A 23,544-nucleotide genomic window follows, 5' to 3' on the forward strand; every position below is an offset into this window, starting at 1 on the left:
GTATGCGTCGTTAATGATTGTTGCTAGTGCATCTCACGATTTCGAATCAAAGAAAATCTGTTGGTTTTGCACTGACACAGCTGGAAAAGTATCAGCATATTTTATGTATGTTAGCGCATACAGTGATACTTTTCCAAGTCAATATACATTATCAAGGCTGAGTTTTATCACTTTGAAATGCAAGCTGAAAAGTCATCATTGTTGCCAAAACAAAGTTTTAGTTTTAAACATCACAGCTTTTCAGGTTGATTTTTACAAAGCAAATACTTTGTAACAACAAATTCATGATTAGGAACAACCAAATTTCTAGTTTCAAAATCAACAAAAAATATGATTGTTTCAAACAAGCTTGATGCTTAACAGTGATGCATATCTGGTGAGAAGGCCTATTGCCCATTGCACGGTGAGGTCATCAAAAAATCGCTCTCTTTCCCTCCTTCGGGAAATCTGAAAACAACGGTGCCAGTACCTGTCAAAGTTGACAGGTACTGGCACCATTGCTTTCAAGTTTTGTTGAAGAGCAAAAGAGAAAGAATTTCGCCGTGAAATGCCTAATTGAACTGACCCAAACCAAACGTCATACAGTTTGATACCAGAAAGCAAGCCTGATTGCGGCAGCCAGCGCAGCCATTAGTGCTCGTAAAAGGCTAGTTTGAGAATGAGCTTCACTTTGGCGTCTTCATGTTGATTGTTGAGGAGTTTTAATGAATACCAAAAACGAGCTCGCAAGCAATCGTAATCCATTCCTACCTCTAATTGAACGAGCATTCCTAGCTCTCATTGAACAACCTTATTGACTGCTATTCTGATGCGCACAGGGAAGCATTTGATAATACCTTTTATGAGTGTAAATGAGAGATAAATTAATATATTCGACCAATGATATTTGGCCTCAGATTCTATCGATGTTAGTACATGTTTGCATGCAACAGTAAATATTCAAACGTGCCTTTGTGTTGATAAAAAATGGTACCGTATAAGGCAAAAGCAATGAAAGACCAGCATTCTCACACTAAACTTATACCTCTCAGATGTTGATTTACAGTGTATTCCCAAATATAGTTGTCTCGCGCATATATGGGCATGTCTGCTTGTGGTTGCTAGCTATGGCTGGTTGAAGCAAGGTTGCAGTCATACATATACTGTGTTTTAAGTAGCGTTTTTGGATGTTACCTTCCCTTCGATAAAAAACAAGTTCGTCGAACAAAACGTGCTGCAGAATCAGAAAGTTGCCGTGACGCTGTATTATTGGGGTCACGAAGTAGGTACAGTGAAATTGAGGGAGATTGAAACAAGCCTCGGCTCATCCACTGTCTCATACTGTGACTCATTCGATTGCACGTTTTATTATACATCAAAGCATTTATTTATTAAGAGTTGCTGATTTCTATATCTGTTGATTTGATGAAATGTTTGTAAGTTTGGGTTCCGACATCTGTTACAATAGTGCATGATTGTGAATGAAGTATTTGTTGCTATTCATTATTAAAATATTGTTGAGATGCCTGTAATAGTAATAGTGGTAGTAGTGGTTTTAATAATTAGAAATATCGTCATACTATTGTATTTTTTTCTTTTATACACAGAAATTAAATCACTTATATTTATTTGATGTGCATAAGTCTATGCTAAATAAATTTATTATAAATAAATAACAACATCGTAGAATATCAGTCGGACGATTTACAGAAAACCGATTGCGATTTTATTGACAAATTAGAAAGATATAGCATCCACAAGATGTTAGTCCTTAAAATGATTGTGGTGTTTTTTCTTCTAAAGTTTCACTACCAAATTCGACTGGAATGCATTAATCACCATTCTAGAACAATTTATTTTTATTTTGTTTGATGCAATTAAATTTCGACTTAAAATTGTAATGTTCACGTCTAAAAACGAAAAATAGCCATAACTTTTCCAAATCTCAATCGATTTCTACAATTTTTCGAGCGAAAGCTTTTTACTTGAATAGCATTTGAACCACCATGACATTTTCAACAGTAGTTTTGAATTGAGCTATAAATCTTAAGAAGAAACTCTTGCCCCACTTTACTCTATGGTTAAAACAGTACAGTGGGGATTCGCTCGTTGGGGGTCCACTACACGCGATTGTTGAATGTTCGCTGGTTGCAAAAAAATCGAGAAACACCATAACAAGTCGATTAGAATTTTCATAAAATAATATTTCTGATAGATATCGATCCATGCTCATTAGGGTGCGGCTTATTTTTCAAAAGTTCTCAAAAGTTCTCAAAACCAAAAATTCGCGTACTCTACTGAATCCAAATCACATTAAAAGAGAAAGCTCAAAATCTGAGCCAAAAATATTAAATTTTAGAGGTGGCGCAACCGTCTTGAAGGTGAATTTTCAAGCTATAAAAATGAGCTTCAGTGAAGTAAACATAACTTTGTTATTTTTCAACCAATTTTAAACCTTTTAGCACCATTATCTTCAAAATTAAATTTATGAAAATTTAGTAGAATATCAAATTTGTCTAAAATTAAAAGTAGTCTTAGTTTAAAATACTTTTATCCAAATTTTTCTTCATTTTACTAAAAATTTCAACTTTGTTTGGCCATAACTTCTTGAATACTCAATCGATTCCGAATCTTTCTAAAATTTTTGAAGCAAATTTAGTTGTTTTCAACTGTTCATTTGTATTTGTATTTGTATTTGCAAACATATTTTTGTTACAAAATTATTTTAAAATTGTTGCAAAGTCCTTCTCAAAGGTTTAAAAAATGAGAAAAACTATGAGCTTTAGAGATAATATTTAACTGGCAAAAACTTGAAAAAACTGTAATTTTTCGTTAAAAAAAACATGTTTTTGTGCAGTTTTTGCTGAATAACTTGGTCAATACATTTTTTTAGTGAAATGTGATGTATAAAAGATTTGAAGACAATTGAAATAGCTTCAAAAGCATGTAAAAAGATTTGGAATCGATTGAGTAATCATGAAGTTATGGTCAAACAAAGTTGAAATTTTTAGTAATTTGGGGAAAATTTTGGAGTAAAATACTTTTAAATGAAACTTGTTTTGATTTTAGACAATGATGTTCTACAAAGTTTTCATAAATTTAATGTTGAAGTTTTGCTAAAAGTTTTAAAATCGGTTGAAAAATAACAAAGCTATGTTTACTTCACTGAAGGTCATTTTTTATAACTTAAAAATTCACCTTCAAGACGCTTGCGCCACCTCTAAATGATAATATTTTTGGCTCAGATTTTGAGGTTTCTCTTTTAATGTGATTTGAAATCAGTAGAGCACACGAATTTTTGGTTTTGAGAACTTTTGAAAAATAAGCCGCACCCTAATGCTCATGTTGCGACATTGAATCAATCAAAAATCAATTGTTTTTGGTTTATAAATAAGTGTGTTTCGATCCAAATCGAACGAATTACGTAAACTATATAGGACGTTGCATACCTCTAGGCATTTAACGTTATATAGAAAATTATGACCTTGAATACAAGAATGACCCAAACTTGCAAACATGCTTTTCGCTAAGAGATTAAAGACCGAATTCATGTTCTAGTATAACTATGTCGTCAAGGATTAGCGAAGAACTCATTGTAACTTGTTAGTAAAGACACGTTTGATTGTGAACAGATTTGAATAGGGAATGATTTACTGGGGCATTATAAATTCATGGCTTCTTCAACTCAATATCTCCCATTAGGCTATAATTTATTAACTTCTAACGATGCCCTTGCTTCCAATAACTTTGGGGCTGGTACTGCTTTGGTGAAAATATCTACCAGTTGATCATTCGAAGCGACATGTTTCAATCGTATGGTCTTCTTTTCTATCTGCTCTCGAATAAAGTGATGCCTTATATCAATATGCTTGCTTCTTGGGGAATATCCCATCTCTTTTTGCGCTAGGCTGATGGCTCCAGTTAATTAGGAGTGGTGATGAGATTCCTTCAAGTTCAGCAATAAAGCCTCGCCACCAAAGCGCTTCTTGAGTCACGGCCGATAGTGTCATATGTTCAGCTTCAGTAGTGGAGAGCGCAACAGTTGGTAGTGTACGCGAACTCTACGCCACTGTAGAGCGCTTTGTATCCACATCATTTCCCCAGTCAGCATCGGTGTAAGCTTGAAGTTGATTGGCAGTATTCTTCGCATAAGTGAGCTTCCATGTTTTTGTTCCTTATAGGTAACTCAGATACGTTTCGCAGCGATCCAGTGAGCCTCTCCGGGGTCTTCACAAAAAACTACTCACCAGGTTTACAGCATGGCAAATATCTGGTCTTTAACACTGAGCCAGGAACTGCAAGCTTTCGATTAATTGCCGAAAAAAAAATCTTCATTTTATCACGTTCACGTTCCGTATTATGTTTCATTTAGCTTGTTAACTTCTGATTGGGATTCAAGAAAGTTTGTACGGAATTGCATCCAGCCATTTTGAATTTTTCCAACAATTCGTTTACATAGCGTTCTTAGTCGAGGGACCTTCCTTAGCCGAGTGGTTAGCGTAAGCGACCACAAAGCAAAGCCATGCTGAAGGTGTCTGGGTTCGATTCCCGGTCCGTCCAGGATCTTTTCGTAATGGGAATTTCCTTGACTAGGCATAGTGTATCATCGTACCTGCCACACGATATACGAATGCGAAAATGGCAACTTTGGCAAAGAAAGCTCTCAGTTAATAACTGTGGAAGTACTCATAAGAACATTAAGCTGAGTAGCAGGCTCTGTTCCAGTGAGGACGTTAATGCTAAGAAGAAGAAAAAGCGTTCTTGATCGATGGTGATGAATCCTTCTCCTATGGTAATCTTGATTCCCAGAACTTGCTTTGCCCTCCATTCGGAGTTTCTTGGCAAGGTCTCGTTTCACAGATAAGATCATTTCACCATTGGTTAAAAAAATCATCAACGTATATTGTCACGATTAGAACTTGATCTCTTTCAATGCAATAATAAACACAGGTATCAAATTTCGATCGCTTCAAGACTACTCTTTTTAATTTTTTCGCAGTTTCGCTTTGGAGTTGTGATTACCTGATGGGTACTCAGCTGCAATATAATATACCTACCTACCTTGATACCTTGATGGCTACAGCGTAGCGTCACGCCATTGCCGGGCGTATTGTAGAGCTCGCGGGAAATGTCGTTGTCACATGTCACGAGTGTTCCAAGGTGAACAAATTCTTCAACAACTTCAAATGGATGGATGTGCACTACCTTCAAACAACTAACAACTTCAAATGGGGATGTAACACTACCTCAGCACCTACACCACCAAGCCTGATTCTATCTCTACCTGCAACCATGTACTTCGATTTGGTAGAATTAATGGTCAGGCCTATCCTCGCTGTCTCCCTCTTCAGATGCACGAAGGCCTCTTCCACTGACCTGCGATCAATTCCAATTAGGTTTATATCGTCCGCAAAGCCAAGGAGCATGTGCGACCTTGTAATAATAGTGCCATTTCTCTGCACGCCAGATCTCCTAATAGCACCCTCGAGTGCAATGTTGAACAGTAAATTCGAAAGTGCGTCTCCCTGCTCCCCGTCTAAGGTCTGCGATCCGAACACTTGATTTCGAACCATCCACCGTAATTAGTTTCGCCGGAAAACCATGTTCAGACATTATCTGCCACAGCTCATTTATTTTCACTGAGTTGTATGCCGCCTTGAAATCAATAAATAGATGGTGAGATGTTATTTATTTATTTATATGGTCGGTGGGTCCACATCTTGATCGTCATCATCAATGTTCATCCTGTTCCTCGCTACATTACCATTTTCATCGTTCAACAATTGCTCAAAGTGCTCCTTCCACCTGGCAGCCACCGCCGTTTTATCGGTTAGCAAATTCCCTTCTCGATCAGTGTACATGGCGGGCACTGGTACGGTATTGTGCCGCGCACCATTGACCGTTACATAGAATCTCCGCATATCATTCCGGTTCATGCTTTCTTGAGCTTCAGCTACCACACTTTCTTCGTGCTGTCTTTTTTTTCTGCGGTGGATTCGCTTTTTTTGGCTCTCGCTGTCCTGTATCGCTCTCTGTTCTGTCGGGTCCCGGTCACAAGCATACGGCTTCTGGCGACATTCTTCGTGTATGTCACTCCTTGGCACTCTTTATCGAACCAGTCGCTTCGTCGTTAACCAGTGCCAATCACTTCCCGCGCCGTTGTTGTCAGCAATTTTTCACTTCAGGACGCTAAGCAGCAGCGATGCAAAATTGCCTCCTGAGGTGAAAAAATGCTGACAAACCCGCATCTTATCACCTTTATTCACAGAAGAGAAAATCGATGAAGAGAAATGCTAGAAAGTTTTTGAAACATATCATGTCTCACTTGAGTCGTTTTCTTGTTTTCTTCTTATATTGAACTTGGGTTTGCCATGTGCTGCAAGTGTTTTATTTATGTTTACTATGTTACAATTATATTATGTTTTATAGGCGTCTTTCCTTGCTTATCAAAACATATGTTTGATTATATGTCATATTTCGGTCTGAATGTGTTATATTCATACTCTTTTAAAACATGTTCTGAATAAATAAAATATGTTTTTCATGTTTGTTTTCAGTCAAATGTACAATATTTTAGTATTCTACAAAACAAGTGCAACAAAAGCAACATTTAATACTTTTGATACCATAGATGACACTCTGCCGGCCAAGAACTTTTCCCTATGGTGTTCATTGGAAACTTTCAAGCAAATGTTTTAAAAAAAATATATGTTTTCAAGTCGCGTTTTGCGGGTACTTACAAGGATATTACAAAGATTTTAAAATCTTTTTGTAAGGAGGTGAATCTGCCACAAAAAGCAAAAATGTCCCATGTGGGTTTCCGAAGTGTGGTATTAATTATCAACTTATTTGAATGTTTTCATCATATCATTTGTTATAACGTTTCGCACCTTCTCATTCACTCTAAATATTTACAATTCAACAAACCTTTGATGGACTGTAAAAAATATTTATTCAACACACTGGCGGTCTCGAAATACTTTGCACTGTCTTCAATGAACAATGACAATTCAACGCGATTTTGGTCTCTTCCCAAAACATTCGCCCTGCAGTGTATCGTAGGCACCATATTTTTATTTGATTTTATGATTTTAGTAAATATGCAAATTAAAAAAATCATAATATTTTTGTTCTCAAGGCTTGAAAATTATAATAGTAGTTTTATAAAATTTACGTGTTTGAGTAGAAATCGAAAATCTGATGATCTCTACGCTTATATATTTACTTGTTTTGATATCACACAATGTTAATTGAAAGATTTATTGTAATTTTCACGAATGATTAGACTTTCAGGACGAAATTGAGAAGCTGCCAATAATGTACTGATGGTACATTTTCAAACACCATTTACCTTTCATCCTTGATTTTTGTCACTACCAGCTGGTTTCGACACACCAGGTTGAGGTTAGAACAATGACGATGACTGTAAACATCGAAAGACCAGCTGGTTTTGTTATGTGAACCAGACCAGCTGGTGAATCGAGAACAAAGAGAAAATGGTAAACACTGCGCCGGCCGGAGTGAACTGCAAGGCTGGTAACGAGTCACTTTTTAGTGACTTGGTCACTTTTTTGAGGCCAGTCACTTTTTTGAAGCCATTTCAACTAAAGTCACTTTTTTCGTCAAAAAGTCACTTTTTTCAACTATTTTGAGCTAATTTCGGGAGAAAATTTTGAATCGACCTTCTTAATTTAGGCTAAGTTTTAAGTTAGCAGGGTGTCTACTACCTGAAAAATCCTGGAATACCTGGAATTATCAGGGAATTTTATTCAACCTGGAAAAAAACTGGAATTATCAGAGGATTTCGGATATACGCAGGAAAAAAAAAAACCTCGAACCAGTAATTATTATGGCAGAATATGTCCTTTTTGTAACACAACATTTCTTCTGTTACAATTTGAGGTATTAAGTCAATGCACTTTAAGTTATTTTTAATATTCCGAATAACTTGTTTAAATAAGGAAGTAGGACTTAGGATTGCTAAAATGGGAAAGGCAAATACGATTCCCAGTTCTAGTTGGGTATCTTTCATGAGCATATGAAATAAATAATATTTGTTGGAAAATATTAAAGCTAGTAAAAATAGTATATTTTCATGTAAGCAGCTTTTTTTAAGGCTTGGTACTATTTCAATGCATATCTCTAAAAAGTGTTTGTTTTTAGTTAAGGTCTCTAAAAACATTATAATCAATATGGTATCTAAAGTCACTTTTTTGCCATAACCCTCTTTTTTCCATGGTAGCTCAATTATTTTTGACGAACTTGAGGCAAACCGAACCAGAGGAATACTCTGCATTAATTTCTACAGTCAACTCTCCATAACTCGATATTGAAGCGGCCATCGAGTAAGAGAGGTATCGAATTATGGAACACAAAACCAGTGCAAATGCGATCCGAGGGACCATTGCAGTAGCCATGAAAACCAAATTTTACTGTGGTTCTCTAACTCGATATCGAGATATGAAATATCGAGTAAGGGAGAGTTAACAGAAGATTATGATTCTTTACTTATCAGATTAATCCAAAAGTCAACTAACTTTTTGAATAGTAAAACTATTGGTAAGCAATCAGTTTACTATTGTAAAACAACCAACAAATTTTAAACTGATTTTGAAAAAAATAGACCCTTTGAATTATTGTTTTTTGAATTACTTTTTATGAAAACGCTTTTTCACAAAGCAACTATCGATTAAGGTGAAGATGAATCGAAGCCAAACTTGAAATTTTCAAGAGCACGAATCTGAAGAACCGAACACCCATTTGCGCTGAAAACTTAATCGATTGGTCACCGTCAGCTAGTGACCAATCGATTAAGTTGTCAGCCTAAACGGATGTTTGGTTCTCCAGATTTGTGCTCTTGAAAATTTGAGGTTTGGCTTGGATTTATCTTTACCTTAAAGTCATTGGAAATAGATGGTTAATCTGCTTGCAATGAATTCTGGTGCAACAGAAAAACCTTCAGAGGACTGTTACGTAACTATTTATCCAGAGATTCCTTCTGGAATACTTTCAAGAACTCCACCAGGAATGCCACCAGCAATTTTTCAATAGAAGCTCAGAGGAATTTCTTCTCAATTTTATACTAAAAATTTTAGAGCATTCCTACGCTACTACCTCCAGTAATTTTCACAGAGATTACTCTGAAGAAAAAATCTCAGTATTTCCTCAAGATCACTGATTCTTTCACAGATTTCTTCAATCGCTACTTCTAGGATTCTTCCCGCGTGCCCTACAGAAGTTTTTCCCCAAAGGTTTATTATAGAGTTTTCGAGAAATAACGACATTTTTACAAGCCCTACAATAATTCCTACGCCTTTTTCATTTAATCCAGGCATTTTTATAAGGATTCTCTCAAAAATTCATCCATAATTACTCTCCGGAATTTCTCGTTTTTAAGTTTCAATTTTTTTCGTTCGTGGTTTTTCCTTAAAAAAACAGATAGAATACATGAAGGTATATAAACGATTCTAAGAAAAATTACATAAAAAGTTCGTAAAAATCACAAAACAAACTCCTCAAGAGGTCTTCGGAGTAATAATAAATTTACGGCAAAACGAAAAGTTACTTGTCGTAATTTCACGAGGAAGTCTTAGAATGTGAATACCTTTCATTAAATTTGCTTATTGAAAATTTCTTCCTTAGTCGGCGTTTAAAGGACGCGATTTAAGCAGTATTCCAATCAAATTCGATCTTCTGTCATCATTTTTTATTTGAAATATAGATTAATGCATAAAAATATTGACCTTATTAGGTAGAAGAGCTGGAGTTTAAATGAAAATGTGAAATGACAAAAATTTTAATTTTTCAAATGTTCCAAATTCTTATTAAAATTTACAATATAAAATACTTTGGTAATATAAAAGTCACAAAATTTTAAAAATATTGAAAATCTACTAAAAAAGGATTATTTACGTAAATATAAACTACCCTGTTTGTTAAATTTGTCCAAATATGGTACTCAACTAGACCTACTACCTGCAAAAGATCATATGGAGTATTCCCTATCATAATTGATATTGATCGTAAAACAGTATACTAGAATTGAAATAAAAATGATTACGGCTTGCTTTTCAAGTCACTTTTAGTCACTTTTTCGAGAATAGAAAGTCACTTTTAAGTCACTTATTTCTCAAATTTGGTCACTAAAATAACTTTTTTCGGTACCAATTCTTGCTACCAACCCTGTGAACTGTCATGAACATCAGGATAATTGCATGGGCGGCGGTGATCGAAAAGGGGCAGCGAAATCGAAGGCGAAATCTGAGAAAGACGAAATTCAGATCATCAAAGTCTAAGTGGTAAAAAAATCGCAATAGAGGGGCGAACTGTTTTTTATTCGAAGCATAATTGCATCTTTCACCATACATTTCAATTCGCACATAAATTTACAGGTAAATAGCAATTAACTTCAATCATAACGCTGCAATAGGGTCCTAAATCCCTGTCCCAATTTTAGAGCCTTAAGTTTAGGCCAAAAACACATGTTTACTCAATTTTTTAATGTTTTTCGTTGGTTTAAATATACTGTTAACTCTCCCTTACTCGATATTTCGTATCTCGATATCGAGTTAGAGAACCACAGTAAAAGTTGGTTTTCATGGCTACTGCGATGGTCCCTCGGATCGCATTTGCACTGGTTTTGTGTTCCATAATTCGATACCTCTCTTACTCGATGGTCCCTTCAATATCGAGTTATGGAGAGTTGACTGTAAAAACCATTTTTCATGTTTCTTTAAATTTTGTCACACCCCTTGGCTTAAACTCAATTTTTGGGTATATTTTGTTTTCCGTGTCCCTTCCGAAATGCCATAGGAACAACCCCAGTGTTAAAACTAAAACCCCTGTGGTGTTTTTGTCGACTAAGTGAACGTCAAACATGATCAAAAGTGTCACGGTTCATTTATGGACCCAATTTTTAAATTAAAGTTTAAACATGATATAGCTGTTATTTGAACGGGAAAAATGCTTAAGTAGTTGCAGTAACATGCTCTTTCGTGTTGTTAAATAAAAACAAGATTTCATTAAACATTTTCGGACCCAATTAAAAAATAAGGCTTGTCAATGCCTGCACTTGTTCATTTTCAATTGCCAACATTCCAAAATATCTGCAATTAAAAACGTTCTTAGCATTTCGTTGCGTTCATGTTTTGTTGAACTATGTATAATACATATTTATGTATATCTAAACTCATATAATACATAATTTTGACTACAAAAATATGTTGCACAAGCTTTCCCAGTCATATACAAGTATAAATATCAGTTTTATCGTCATGAAACAGAACATTTTCACTAGTTATATAGGAGTTATTTCGTTTGTATGAGACTTGGGAGGCTCCCCTCTGAGAGGCAGAGGGAAGATTGTTGAAAAAAATCTAATATTTAGGCTTTACGTAATAAATGGATGCTGCCTTATATGTCAGACTGATGTTGCTAAAAAGTGATTGAAAAATATTTTTTAAATTATCTGTTAAAAATAAAAACTCATGATCCATTTTTTTTATATTTTCAATGCAGATATACAATGGAAACCGCCAATGCTACTTCTGTCAAGGACTACAAGAAAGTCGGAGCTGATCTTAAGACACAACTAGAGAGTTTTAAAACGGAAAATCTTTCGAAAGCTGATACTCAGGAAAAAATTGTTCTTCCCACTGCCGAAGGTAATAATTAATAATGTGTTTGAAGGTGTCGATTTCAGACGATTGATTTTTTTTGCGATTATGCTAGATCATAAGACGTTTCAAATCAGCTGATCGGAAAACTCTTTGACAGTTATTCTATGGAGATGACAGTCCCGTGTTAGCACCGATTCTCCACCGATGTAAACAAATGCATAGACGGACCTGTCACATGAAAAGGCCTATATAGTCCATTTTACGAGACGTTTTTGAACAGCTGATCGCTTATTTTATGAATAAAATTTTAACAGTAGGCGGTGTCGTAACGTGTGAAAGTAACAGCAATATCATCAGTGTTGTCGTTTCGTAAAATGGACTATAGTATATTTTACAGTCACTCTATTCACAGTCGGGCGGATAAAGCTATCGGAGCCAATCGAACATGACAGGTAGAGAGTGCTTCAATCGGTGTGCAGTATTGTGACCGTAGAAATATTTAAATCAATAAAAAACAAACCAAAGGTCGCATTACAGGAAAAATTAACAAAACTTTGATATTATAACAAAATGCAGTTCAAAAATATTCGGCGAAATTTGACCTCAATTGGTTATTGACTTATTGATTGATCGAGAAAAAATATGATTTTGTCATTGTTCAAATGAGAAGGTCACTTGAAAACTTGAACATTTTCTTAAGTTGCCAGCGATTTTAGTACGATTTTTACGTTGCCAGTTCTTAGGATTTTCTATTCGCCAGTCTGTGAATAAAGTGTCTGTAGTATATATTAGCATATACTCTCTATGACGCTAGATGTAGTATTTTGACGCGTAACGTTTCATTGTCATTTTCACTTGCAGATGTGCAGGCAGAGAAGACTCAAAAGAGTCTATTCGCTGGCATTGAATCATTCGATGCCACCAAATTGAAGCATGCTGAAACATGTGAGAAAAATCCTCTGCCGGATAAAGAAGGTAAGTAACTATAACAATAATACGCACCATTTACTCGATTTTATTTACATTTCTTTATGTCGTAGTTTGGTTGATTCTAACTTCTAAACCACTTTGAATTTCGGAAGTAAATTTCATTATTAACAACCCAGTTTATGGCAAAAATAACCTATGTTTTAGTTTAAAACAATACAGATATTTATTCGATTGAAGCGTGATTTTTGTTGAATCAAAATGAAAGTATTAGTTTAAAACATTAAATTTTCTAGGCTTAATGTATACAAATGTGTGGCTTTGTAGCAACAAATTCATGATTAAAAACAAACAAATTTCTAGATTGAAAATCAGCAAAAAAAAAATAGTTGTTTCGAACTGATCTGATTTTTCTCCGTGTAGGGTCGATAGGGGCAGTATGGTCCACCTAAGCAAAAGGTCTTGAAAAGCATAGAAACACAATACAGTTCAATCGTTCCATAAGGATAATTTGTAGTTAGAAGTAGTGATCCTTTATATAAGAGATAAGCAAAAGTAAAATGGAATGATTTGGCAACATACCAACAGTGCTGAGTTGGCTCAGCGTCGTGAACAATATTGTAACACGGACATGACTTCCTCATTGCTAAAGAGTGTATTTTGTTTCGTTATAGATCTTTGAGCTACATTACCAAACAAATAAACAGCAGAAAAAAACAACAGCAATAAATCGCATTGACAAAAATTCAAAAGAGCAAAATAATCCATTATTGTTGCTCTATGCAAAACAACTCAAGAAAAGTTCAAAACAAACATAACGCATGTTCGTTTGGCTCACGCTTTGACAGTTCTCGCTGCTCGATTGGCTCACACTTTGACAGAAATGTCAGCTTCCGCGAATCTCTCTTATAAAGGATCACTAGTTAGAAGTATCTCCTTTCATACCACAGTTGTATTTTGTAAACAAATTACTTATAATTTTCTAGTGAACATTTTTGAAAAACATAATTTTGGTGGGGATTGCTCATCAAACCTTCCGGTCCGCCTCATAGTTACGTACTATTTGGTGCTGGGTGTAGTTCTTGTTTTTCCAGCTGTATTGAAAAGCATGAGCCATAGTCTTTGGCATACAATCGGATCTATCTTTAGCAGAAAAGAACCGAAATGTCTATCGACGACCGGTGATTGCTAGCAGATATTGTGGAGAGCTTGTCTTGAAACGTTCATCGCTTCAAGCTAGTTGAAAAACTGAATACACTGATTGCCTGTCGATCAGAGCCGAACTAGGCATAGATCGTATACATACATCTGAATCTACATGTCTCCGATGTATTACATCGTTCCAGGTGGGAGTTATCTGATATGTGAATATGGTACCATAACAGAATTTTCCATCTGAACGAAGTGATAAATCATAATATTCCGCAAACTGTATCACACATCTACAGAATGTATTGCGTGAAGTTAAGACACAGCAGAGTATTGGGTACATAGGACCAAGTCCCTGCCGGGTGGCGCGAAACTGATGAGCGATAGACAATAGAATCAACAACACTGCCATAAGGGATAGTAAGCATGTGACTATTGTCGAAACTATGATTAGGAGGCAAATCAACATCCCAAGATCAAATTTTTGTTACAACCCAATGTAGGTATTATTAAATTAGGCTGTAGAAAATGATAAATATCTGATCACTTAGGAACCTTGCAACAGGTAATAAATGCTCGTAGTCTGTTTTCTTCGAATACACATGTATAAATTGTTAAAATTGCCGAATCATACGCGGAATTTATTAAACGGATCATGAAATTAGGACTGAAATCATAATGATGATAGATTATCAACTTTCCTTTCGTCTTGCTATTTGTTACCGTTAGAATCACCAAACTGATTGGTTTCCCACTACTTACACCAATACAACAGCACGAAAACTGAAGTATTATAATCGCGCGTTGGAACTTTCAATATCCATATATTACATCAATAGTGAATTCTTGTATGTAGCCAGTATAAATAACAGAATCATCAACTTCTTGAACATTCTTTTACTGAAAACAGGATGCTTGTTTTATCAAACATGCTCAATCTGCACCTAAAATCTCGGATCCAAATAGTTTTCGAAATAAAAATTGTGTCTAAATAAAACGTGTAGGCCAACAAAACATAATTGAGTAGGAGTTTACAAGTTACTTAGCACATGAAAAGCAGTTTAAATTAATCTATTACTAGATCAACACTAATGCTCACATTTTTATATTCTCATTTCATCATGGTCCTCATTGCTCGAGCGGAGACGAACACCCTGGAGATGGAAAAAATCGACAGCGCTACGATAAGGAAACGTAACAGATGAGAAACTATCGATACATTTGTCAATTATAAAACCCCGTTTTAATGTTAACACTTTGTTTCTGTTTTTTTTTCTGTTTTTTTCGTTTCAGCAATCAAATAACCGAACCAACTCTACTATCTTTTCATTTCTTCTTCGTTATACTTATAGTCCTTCTGGCACTGAACCGAGTGGTGCGCCTTCCGCTTTCTTACTGGTGCTGTTTTTCCTGTACATTTGGCATAGTGTCGGAGGTGGTGTACTGTATTTGCTATACAACGCGCTACTTTCGATATTGTGCTTGGCGTGTGGGGAAGCAGTACTAGTGGTGAAGCGGAGGGCGCCATTCGGTTTAGTGCCAGAGGGACTATATCTATTTAATGTATCTGAAGCTTGTGGGACCGCTTTAATTCCGGCGCCTGCTTGTGGAAGATCCCGGTGTGCTAAACGGTATAGGACATGTTAACGGGGGAGGCTTGATAGGTCCTCACCCAGCCCGTGTCTAGATGGGCGGATAATTGTCTGCCAGGGTGTGGATTGAGCAATTACAATTACAACATTTTTGAAAAACATAATTTTGTGTTTGATTTTACACTATATGGGGTGAAATGGTCCTTCTTACGGAGCGATATGAGCCACCATAATAAATCTTATTATTTTAATTAGAAAAATCGTGTCCAAGACATAATGTAGAAGAAGACAATATGTATGAGAGAGTTTTGTACAAAAACTGAATTGAAGTCTGATTTGAATCATGAAATTGTATGTTTTGCTGACAGTTCAATAAATTATGATTCTAAAAGCTTCATTTTTCGAACATTATCGTTCAAATGAGTTTAACAAGTTAAAAATTCTTATTTTAATTAACATCACGTGCGGTGACGATATTGGCATGTATTGCCTATTTTCGTGATCAGATAGCTTTGGCCGGCTGCCCCGTTGTTTCGACCATATTGCCCGTTGTTTTACATAAGTTCTGTTTTATTTAAAAAAAAAATTTAGAATCAATGCACATCATGCCTATAGATAGTGGAAGAATGAACTGCTGTAAAAAACATGAAAACAAAAAACAAAACTTTATGCAAAGCCTATTTTTACATCCAAAATCTCATAAGATTTTCGTAGTCGCATAAACATTTCAGATTTTCATAAATATATGAAGTAATTAGATTTTCGCACGGTTTTTACGGTGGTGGCAAGTTGAAGCATACTTTATGAGGTCCTAATGTTATCGGGATCAAAATCGTTTTTTAGCGTCAAATGGAGGGTGACACATTAGAGTGATACAGATTTTTAAATTTTGGCTCCCCTATGCTTAAACGATTATTATTATGGTAAAAAGCATTCTCCCAAAGTTTGAAATGATTCGGACGATATTTGACTGTGCACACGCCATTTGAAGTTTATATGGAATTTATATGGAATTATATGCAGTTTATATTGCTATGGAAAACGCCAAGCTGTTGTGTTCAGCCTTTTATCTCTTCGTCGTAATGTTTTATGAAAAAGTGAACAAACTCTTCTTATGTGAAATCTTCCCAGCAGAACACCTCATTTTGATTGGACGTCAGGATAAATGGTTATACTCCATTATAAAGTGGGTATGCGTTCTACATGCTTCATCAACTGTTCGGCAGGCAACCTGGCTACTATGTTCTACAGCAAAAAAGTAGTGTTGCTCTGAAAGTAATGGAATGATCATCTCAGCTTGATTTAGACTTTGTTATAAATAATAACAAATTATCCTTACGTCCTATCGAAATGTGGTCTCCGGCAAAGTTGTAGCTGGGAAGAGTTCGCATGAGAATAATTGGTTCACTTTTCCATAGATTATCATGAAGAACAGTTAGAGAACTGAACACAAAATGTTAGCCTTTTCCATAGTAACTTTCATATAAACTTCAAATGGCGTGTGCAAAACCAATTTTTTTTTCAAATCACTTAAAACTTTGGGAGAATTATTTTCATTATACACCGTTTAAGCATAGGGGAGCAGAAACTTCCAAATTTGTATCAGTCTAGTGACCCATATTGCCCCGCCTTCCCATAATAACTACTTTCTATCTGCCTCCCTTTCATACTGCTGGGATCTTCTATGCTACTTGGGCACCATCCATAAATTACGTAACGCTCGAGGGGGAAGGGGGTGCGTAGGCCTACGCGTTACGACTCATACAAAATTTTGAAAATGTTCATACAAACGGAGGAGGGTGAAGGAAGTTGAAAATTTCCAATTTTAGCATTACGTAATAAATGGATGCTGCCTTATCAATTCAGCTAGGTTGAAGCATCGATTAGCTTCAACCCAGTCGAAATAACAGTTAGTGTGAAAAATCACAGCTGAATGAAAAAGAGAGATAGAAAATAGTCATTAATGCATAAACTTTAGTAATTCGGTGATCATTTTTATTTCTGAGTGCACGATTTCGCATTTTGTCATAAGATACACGGAGAACAAAATATGGTGTTCGTAATTATATATCTGGTCAAATCAACAATATTCATAGGTTATTTGGGAGATAACTTTTAATATAGTTGATTTGACTTTATATTGTTGGATATAACTACACCTCATAGTTATTAACAACTACATTTATAATTAAATTTACAAACGTCAAACTTCAAAAAATAGCTACATTTCAGTTGATTCAGAACAATTTCCATTTAGGATTCAATATTTTGCAATGTTGATTCAAATGTTTTCTGCTTTATCGGCACATCTGGGAAGATTAATTTCGGCTTATCGACATAAAACACATTTGAAAAAATCATAAAAAAGTGTGCATTGACAAATTTTGATTTAATACATGATCTTCTGCGCGAGAGGTTATCATATCACTATTCCGTAAGTTGGAAGTAAGTAGATCTGTGAGCATGACTTGATTTCAAGTGATGTAAATATTGTCAGATATTGACTGTTCAACGGAAAAGGCAGAGTCTATGAATGGAGAGTTGCGCGAAGAGGCTTCTTTGAATGGTTGTTCTTCTTCATCTTCGAAAATAGTCCCTATCTGTTCTGCTGGTCTGCTCGAAAGGTAGACGGTTTGAAAGTTCGATAGGTAGATTTGGTTTCACTCTTCGCGCAACTCTCCATTCATAGACTCAGGGAGAAGGGAGGGTATTAGAATACAAATTAGAGGTGATGATTTCGCAATTTGGAAAGAAAACATCAGCTCCAAACAGTGTTTGGATTTCGATCAGAATAAGCCGAACCATATTCGGAGAGTGTTTACAGTTTGCGAACCATAACAGTTCGTGGCACATCGCATTCGGAGAGCCCTATGAATGTAAACATTCACTCTCTCGTTTGGTACGTAGCACGAGAGCGTTCGAGAGCAGCAACTCTCACAGACTGCAACAGTATCGAGTCGTTCGGGTGATTTATGTTTTGCATAAAATTGGTAATAATTTTCATATATACTGATAATGCAGCCTTTAACAACCTAATTATAATCTATTGGACAATTGAACACCCCTTTGGTTGCAAACATAGCACAGAAAATGGAAAATATTCGCCTCTGTTTCTTGATCAGAATAAAAATGTGTCAGCTTATGTTACAAGTGTTGACACACAGTGATCGGCGCCAACCAGTGGGTGGTGTGTGTCTGTCTTGTTTACGGCTCATAACCTTCCACGAACGATACATGTCATGCGTGTTGCATGAATGCAGGCAGATAAATGGGATGAAATTACGGCTCGTGTGTCAATGATCGTTAAATTTTCCAAAGCCTGGCTCCAAACACTAGCGATTCTGCGAAGGGGTAATGGCGTTTGATCACGAATTAAAAATTATCAAAATTATCCCTGGCCACGATCACAGGGTTTGACGGTGCCAAAGTAGAAGGTGCACCATAATAATATTCGTCTGTGAAACATATCACCTTCCCAATACTTTGGCACACCTCTAACGGTTCATGATTTTCATGAAACGGCTGCATTCAGGCGGAGGATCTGTTAATATGTTTCGGCATATTATCAGGTCCTCTTCGAACGGAGGGACCGCCAGGACTCAGTAGTTACTTATAAACCAGTGCTGGTTGTTGATGTTTCAGTTCGTTTACACGAGCTGTAGCATCCTTTGTTCTAGTCAGTAATGGTGGTTAAGTTTCAAAGCTAACGTGTGATCAATCGTTTTGTAATGCAACATAAGTATGGGTGTTTGGTGGAACTGTGCGTTGCACTCGTCGTTTTAAAATTAGTGATTGTGAGGGTGCTAATAATGATATTTGAAGAAATGTGTGATGAAAATATTTGAAAATTTCATTGAAAGTGATTGCGAAAATTTTGTTAAAAACACTTACATAATAATACTAATATGAATTATGAACCCTCAGTGGTACGTCTGTTTGTCTATGCTACTAGTTTAATTATTGTTATTATTATCTGCAATCATTTCTCTGAATATAAAAACTATTGCTTAGTTCCTAACACATTCATAATAAAAGTGTTCATAATGACAGCGAGTGCAGTAAAATTTATCGAAGTGAATTTATTTTTTCTACTGTAACTTTCTTGATCGTAGTGCTAAATCGTAGTTTGATTATTTTTTTAATTATTTAGTTATGATAACAGATAGTAAATGGTAACAAAAATGAATTATTATGAAAGAAGTGTGATTTAATTTTGATAAAAAATAATTGTAGCTGTGAAAGTGAAGTGATATAATGGAAAGTATACATATATGATGTATATCGTTCAGTTGAGTCAGTCGTCGGGTGTAGACGCATTTTTAAGCGCTCCGTAGTTATTTTAAATTAATTTTTTTTTTGCTGTTTACAAACATCGCGCGCGACCGGTAAAAATGCAGTGTAGTGTTAAATCATGCAACATCAGTGACGATCGCTTCCTATGGAAGTGCGAGTTCTGCTGTAAAAATTACCACGCGGCATGCATTGGTGTGCAACGCCATCAGGAGAGTTTTATTTTATCATTTATGGTACCTCTCTGCGGCGATTGCCAGCATCATTTGAAAAACGGAATTGACACCCGCAAAGTGCTCCATCAACAGCAGCAGCTAATCGATTCAATTAGGGCACAAACTGACGCCAATCTTCGAGTAGCCGCCGATCTAAAAAAGCTCAGTGCAATGGAGGATTTATTTGACCAAATTGAGCTTCAACTAAAGGAATCGGTGCTGAGTATTAACAACAGCACATCGTCGATCGTCTCAAATGCTGTGTCGGCATTATCGCGTGTGGCTGAAAAAAACTCAACAATAAAAACTGATACGCCCAACAGTGATTTACTCGCAATAAAAAATCATTTGACCGGGCTTTTAGACATATCTATGAAATCTTCAAAACAGCACATTGAAGATTTTGTTGAAACGTTGACTACAGATCTAACCGGCGAACTAAAAAAGATCTGTTCTGAAGTCCAGTCACTGAGCAGTCTAACCATTGAGATGGCTGCTCATTGCAACGATCATAATGCCAGTCAGCCACACATGACAACGGATGCGATAGTTGAAATGCAATCGATCGGCAATGAAATTTTGAGTGAAGTTAAAGTTTTAATCGATACTGTTAACTCACCACAAACCAACATTGGCGCTGTTCGATTCGTGGAAGATGAGTCACCCCCTAGCCTTTTAGATGAGTTGGCTGATCAAGGAATCGAAACTTTGAACCCAGGCAGAAATTCGAATGGCACTGCAGGTTGGCGTCTGCTAGGAACAAAAAAGGTTTGGCGCTCTGATTGGACAGAATATGACAATCGTCAGCAGTGTCGTGCATCACAGCAAAAACCTAAGGAAAAGGCCCAAAAACGGAAGAAAGCGAATAAACACAGAGGCCATAACAACAGTACCAATCGAAAAACAAACACCATTTTTTCAAAAACTCCCTCCAAGCACACCAGAAGTAAAAATGAACGCGAAAATAATACCTCACAAAAATGGTTCAACTACAACGATAGCAACATGAAGCGCAGAAGCAATGGAGCGGTTTCTACTGGTCTTCCCTCGGATAAGGATTTACTCGCAGCAGCAAAGCTGACTTTTTCCAAGCCTCCAGTTAAGCAATGTGGGATCAAATTTCAGAGAGGCGAAATTTTGAATCCGTATCCTGTCGATGATGCATTCCCTTCGTGCTCAACCTCTAGTTCCAACTGGTTGTTTGGTCCTGCCTTAAAGAAACTCCTTTTCGCAGCATTGTTCCTCGTGCTCCTGTGAAAAAACGTGTTTTCGATCAACTTGACGCAGTCTTCAGACGTAGACCCTGACGATCCAATCGTGGCTGATGAACAACCAGTTGGTAATATTTTAAATAATGACAATGTATCTAATGATAGATCTGAACTTTCAAATATTGTTATGCAAAGGGATGTGTTACCATCAACTTCTTCAGAAGCAAATGCTACCGAAATTTTAGTATATTGCCAAAATTTTAATCGCATGAAGAGTGCATCTAAAATGAACGAAATTTATAAAAGAATTCTAACTTCATCCTTCTCAGTTGTTATGGGCACTGAAACTAGTTGGAATGAAAAAATTAAAAGTGAAGAAGTTTTTGGTAATAGTTTTAATGTATTCAGAGACGACCGAGATTTGGTCCTTACCCAAAGAATGTCTGGTGGTGGAGTTCTCATCGCAATATCTACTAAATTCAATTCAGAATTAATAATTTCATCAAAACATAAAGAATTTGAACATGTGTGGGTGAAAGCACACATCGCCGGGAGAAACACATATATTTGCTTCTGTGTATTTTCCGCCAGACCAAGCTTGCAAATCATCATATGAAATTTTCTTTCAAACTGCTGAAGAAATCGTATCCCAGTTATCTCCAGAATTCAAAGTGCATATCTATGGCGACTTTAATCAGCGTAATGCTGATTTTATTCGTGATTCCGAAAACGAAAGCATTCTGCTTCCGGTTGTCGGTGAAAACGAATCATTACAATTTATTTTTGAAAAAGCTGCATTTTTAGGTTTAAATCAAATAAATCATGTGAAAAACCGGCAAAACTGTTATTTGGACTTCTTATTCTCAAACATTATGGAAGATTTCTGTGTGAATGAATCTGTTTCTCCACTATGGAAAAATGAAGCATTTCACACAGCTATTGAGTACTCAATTTTTGTTCACAATAATCACAATTCTGACAACTGTGACTTTGAGAATTTCTTTGATTATAAAAACGCCAATTATGACGGAATTAAACGAAAATTAAATAGAATAGATTGGCAATCCGTTTTGAAAAACCAAGGAGATTTAGAAAGTGCAGTGACGGTTTTTTATTCAATTTTGTCGGAAATTATTCAGATGGAAGTTCCTCTATTGCGAAGACGTCGTAGAAATGGGTCGAAAAACCCTGTTTGGATTAATAAGCAAATAACTAATTTAAAAAATCGTAAGCAAAAGGCTCATAAAATTTACAGGCAACAAAAATCTCGAGAAAGTTTAGAAAATTATTTGTATATTGTCAACCAACTTAATCAAGCCATATCCGCTGCACTTGAAGAGTACAACACAAAAATAGAAAATGATTTAAAATCTTGCCCTAGGAATTTCTTCAATTATGCTAAATCGAAGATGAAGTCCAACAATTTTCCATCTAAAATGACATTGGATGATAGAGCAGCAGATAATCCAGATGGTATGTGCAATCTTTTTGCTACTTTTTTCCAAGAGACTTTTACTAACTTTTCGGATAAAGATCGTGACTTTGAATATTTTACTAGTTTTTCCTGATTTCACAAGCGATATCGGTGTAAGTCAAATACTGGTACAGGACATTTTAACAGGACTGAAGAATTTAGATTCCACCAAAGGATCAGGGCCAGATGGAATCCCACCTATTTTACTGAAAAACTTAGCTAATGAATTTACAGCACCATTATTTTTGGCTATTCAACATGTCACTTGAAATGAGCAGATTTCCAAAAGAATGGAAAAGATCGTATCTCATACCCATTTACAAGTCTGGTAGAAAATCTGATGTTCGAAATTATCGTGGAATTGCTATTATTTCATCCATTCCGAAACTATTTGAATCAATTATAAATAAAAATGTGTTCAGCCAAATAAAACATAGAATAACGAATACACAACATGGTTTCTATAAAGGTCGTTCTACTACAACAAACCTTCTGGAATTTGTAAATTACACTTTGAATGCAATGGATAGAGGTAACCACGTCGAATCACTTTACACCGATTTTAGTAAGGCATTTGACAGACTAGACATTCCTATGTTGATTTCAAGCTCAATAAAATGGGAATTGCGATGAGACTCCTCAACTGGATTGAATCTTATTTAACAGATCGCCAACAAATAGTTAGATTTGAGGGAAAAATGTCTAAACCTGTTCACGTTACATCAGGAGTTCCCCAGGGTTCGCATTTAGGTCCATTGTTATTTATATTATTTGTTAACGATATTTCATATGTGCTTAAACATCTTAAAATTCTGATTTATGCCGACGATATGAAACTTTATATGGAAATCAATAGCAACAAAGATAGCGACATATATCTGAATGAAATAAGTATATTTGATAAATGGTGTAGCAAAAGCTTACTTCAATTAAACGTCAAAAAATGTAATTTAATCACATATAGCAGAAAACGGGAATACACCACAGATTACTGTCTCTTTAGGAAATCAAATTGTTCAAAAGTGCGATAAGATTAGAGATTTAGGTGTCATATTAGATTCTAAACTTACCTTTACTGATCATTATAAT

The 23,544-nt window shown here is 35.8% G+C and overlaps 1 protein-coding gene across 1 annotated transcript in view; it reads left to right on the plus strand.

Annotated features, from left to right (window-relative positions):
* LOC5578382 (thymosin beta) overlaps positions 1 to 23,544 on the plus strand; it is a 40,822-nt gene that overhangs the window by 15,021 nt on the left and 2,257 nt on the right. Inside the window, exons 2-3 of the mRNA XM_001663794.2 lie at positions 11,497 to 11,642; positions 12,459 to 12,572. Coding sequence (XP_001663844.1) covers positions 11,504 to 11,642; positions 12,459 to 12,572 — 253 coding nt within the window. The 5' untranslated portion in view covers positions 11,497 to 11,503. The remainder of the gene's footprint in view (positions 1 to 11,496; positions 11,643 to 12,458; positions 12,573 to 23,544) is intronic.

This window comes from Aedes aegypti, chromosome 1 (genome assembly GCF_002204515.2).
Source record: "Aedes aegypti strain LVP_AGWG chromosome 1, AaegL5.0 Primary Assembly, whole genome shotgun sequence".
NCBI lineage: Eukaryota > Metazoa > Arthropoda > Insecta > Diptera > Culicidae > Aedes > Aedes aegypti.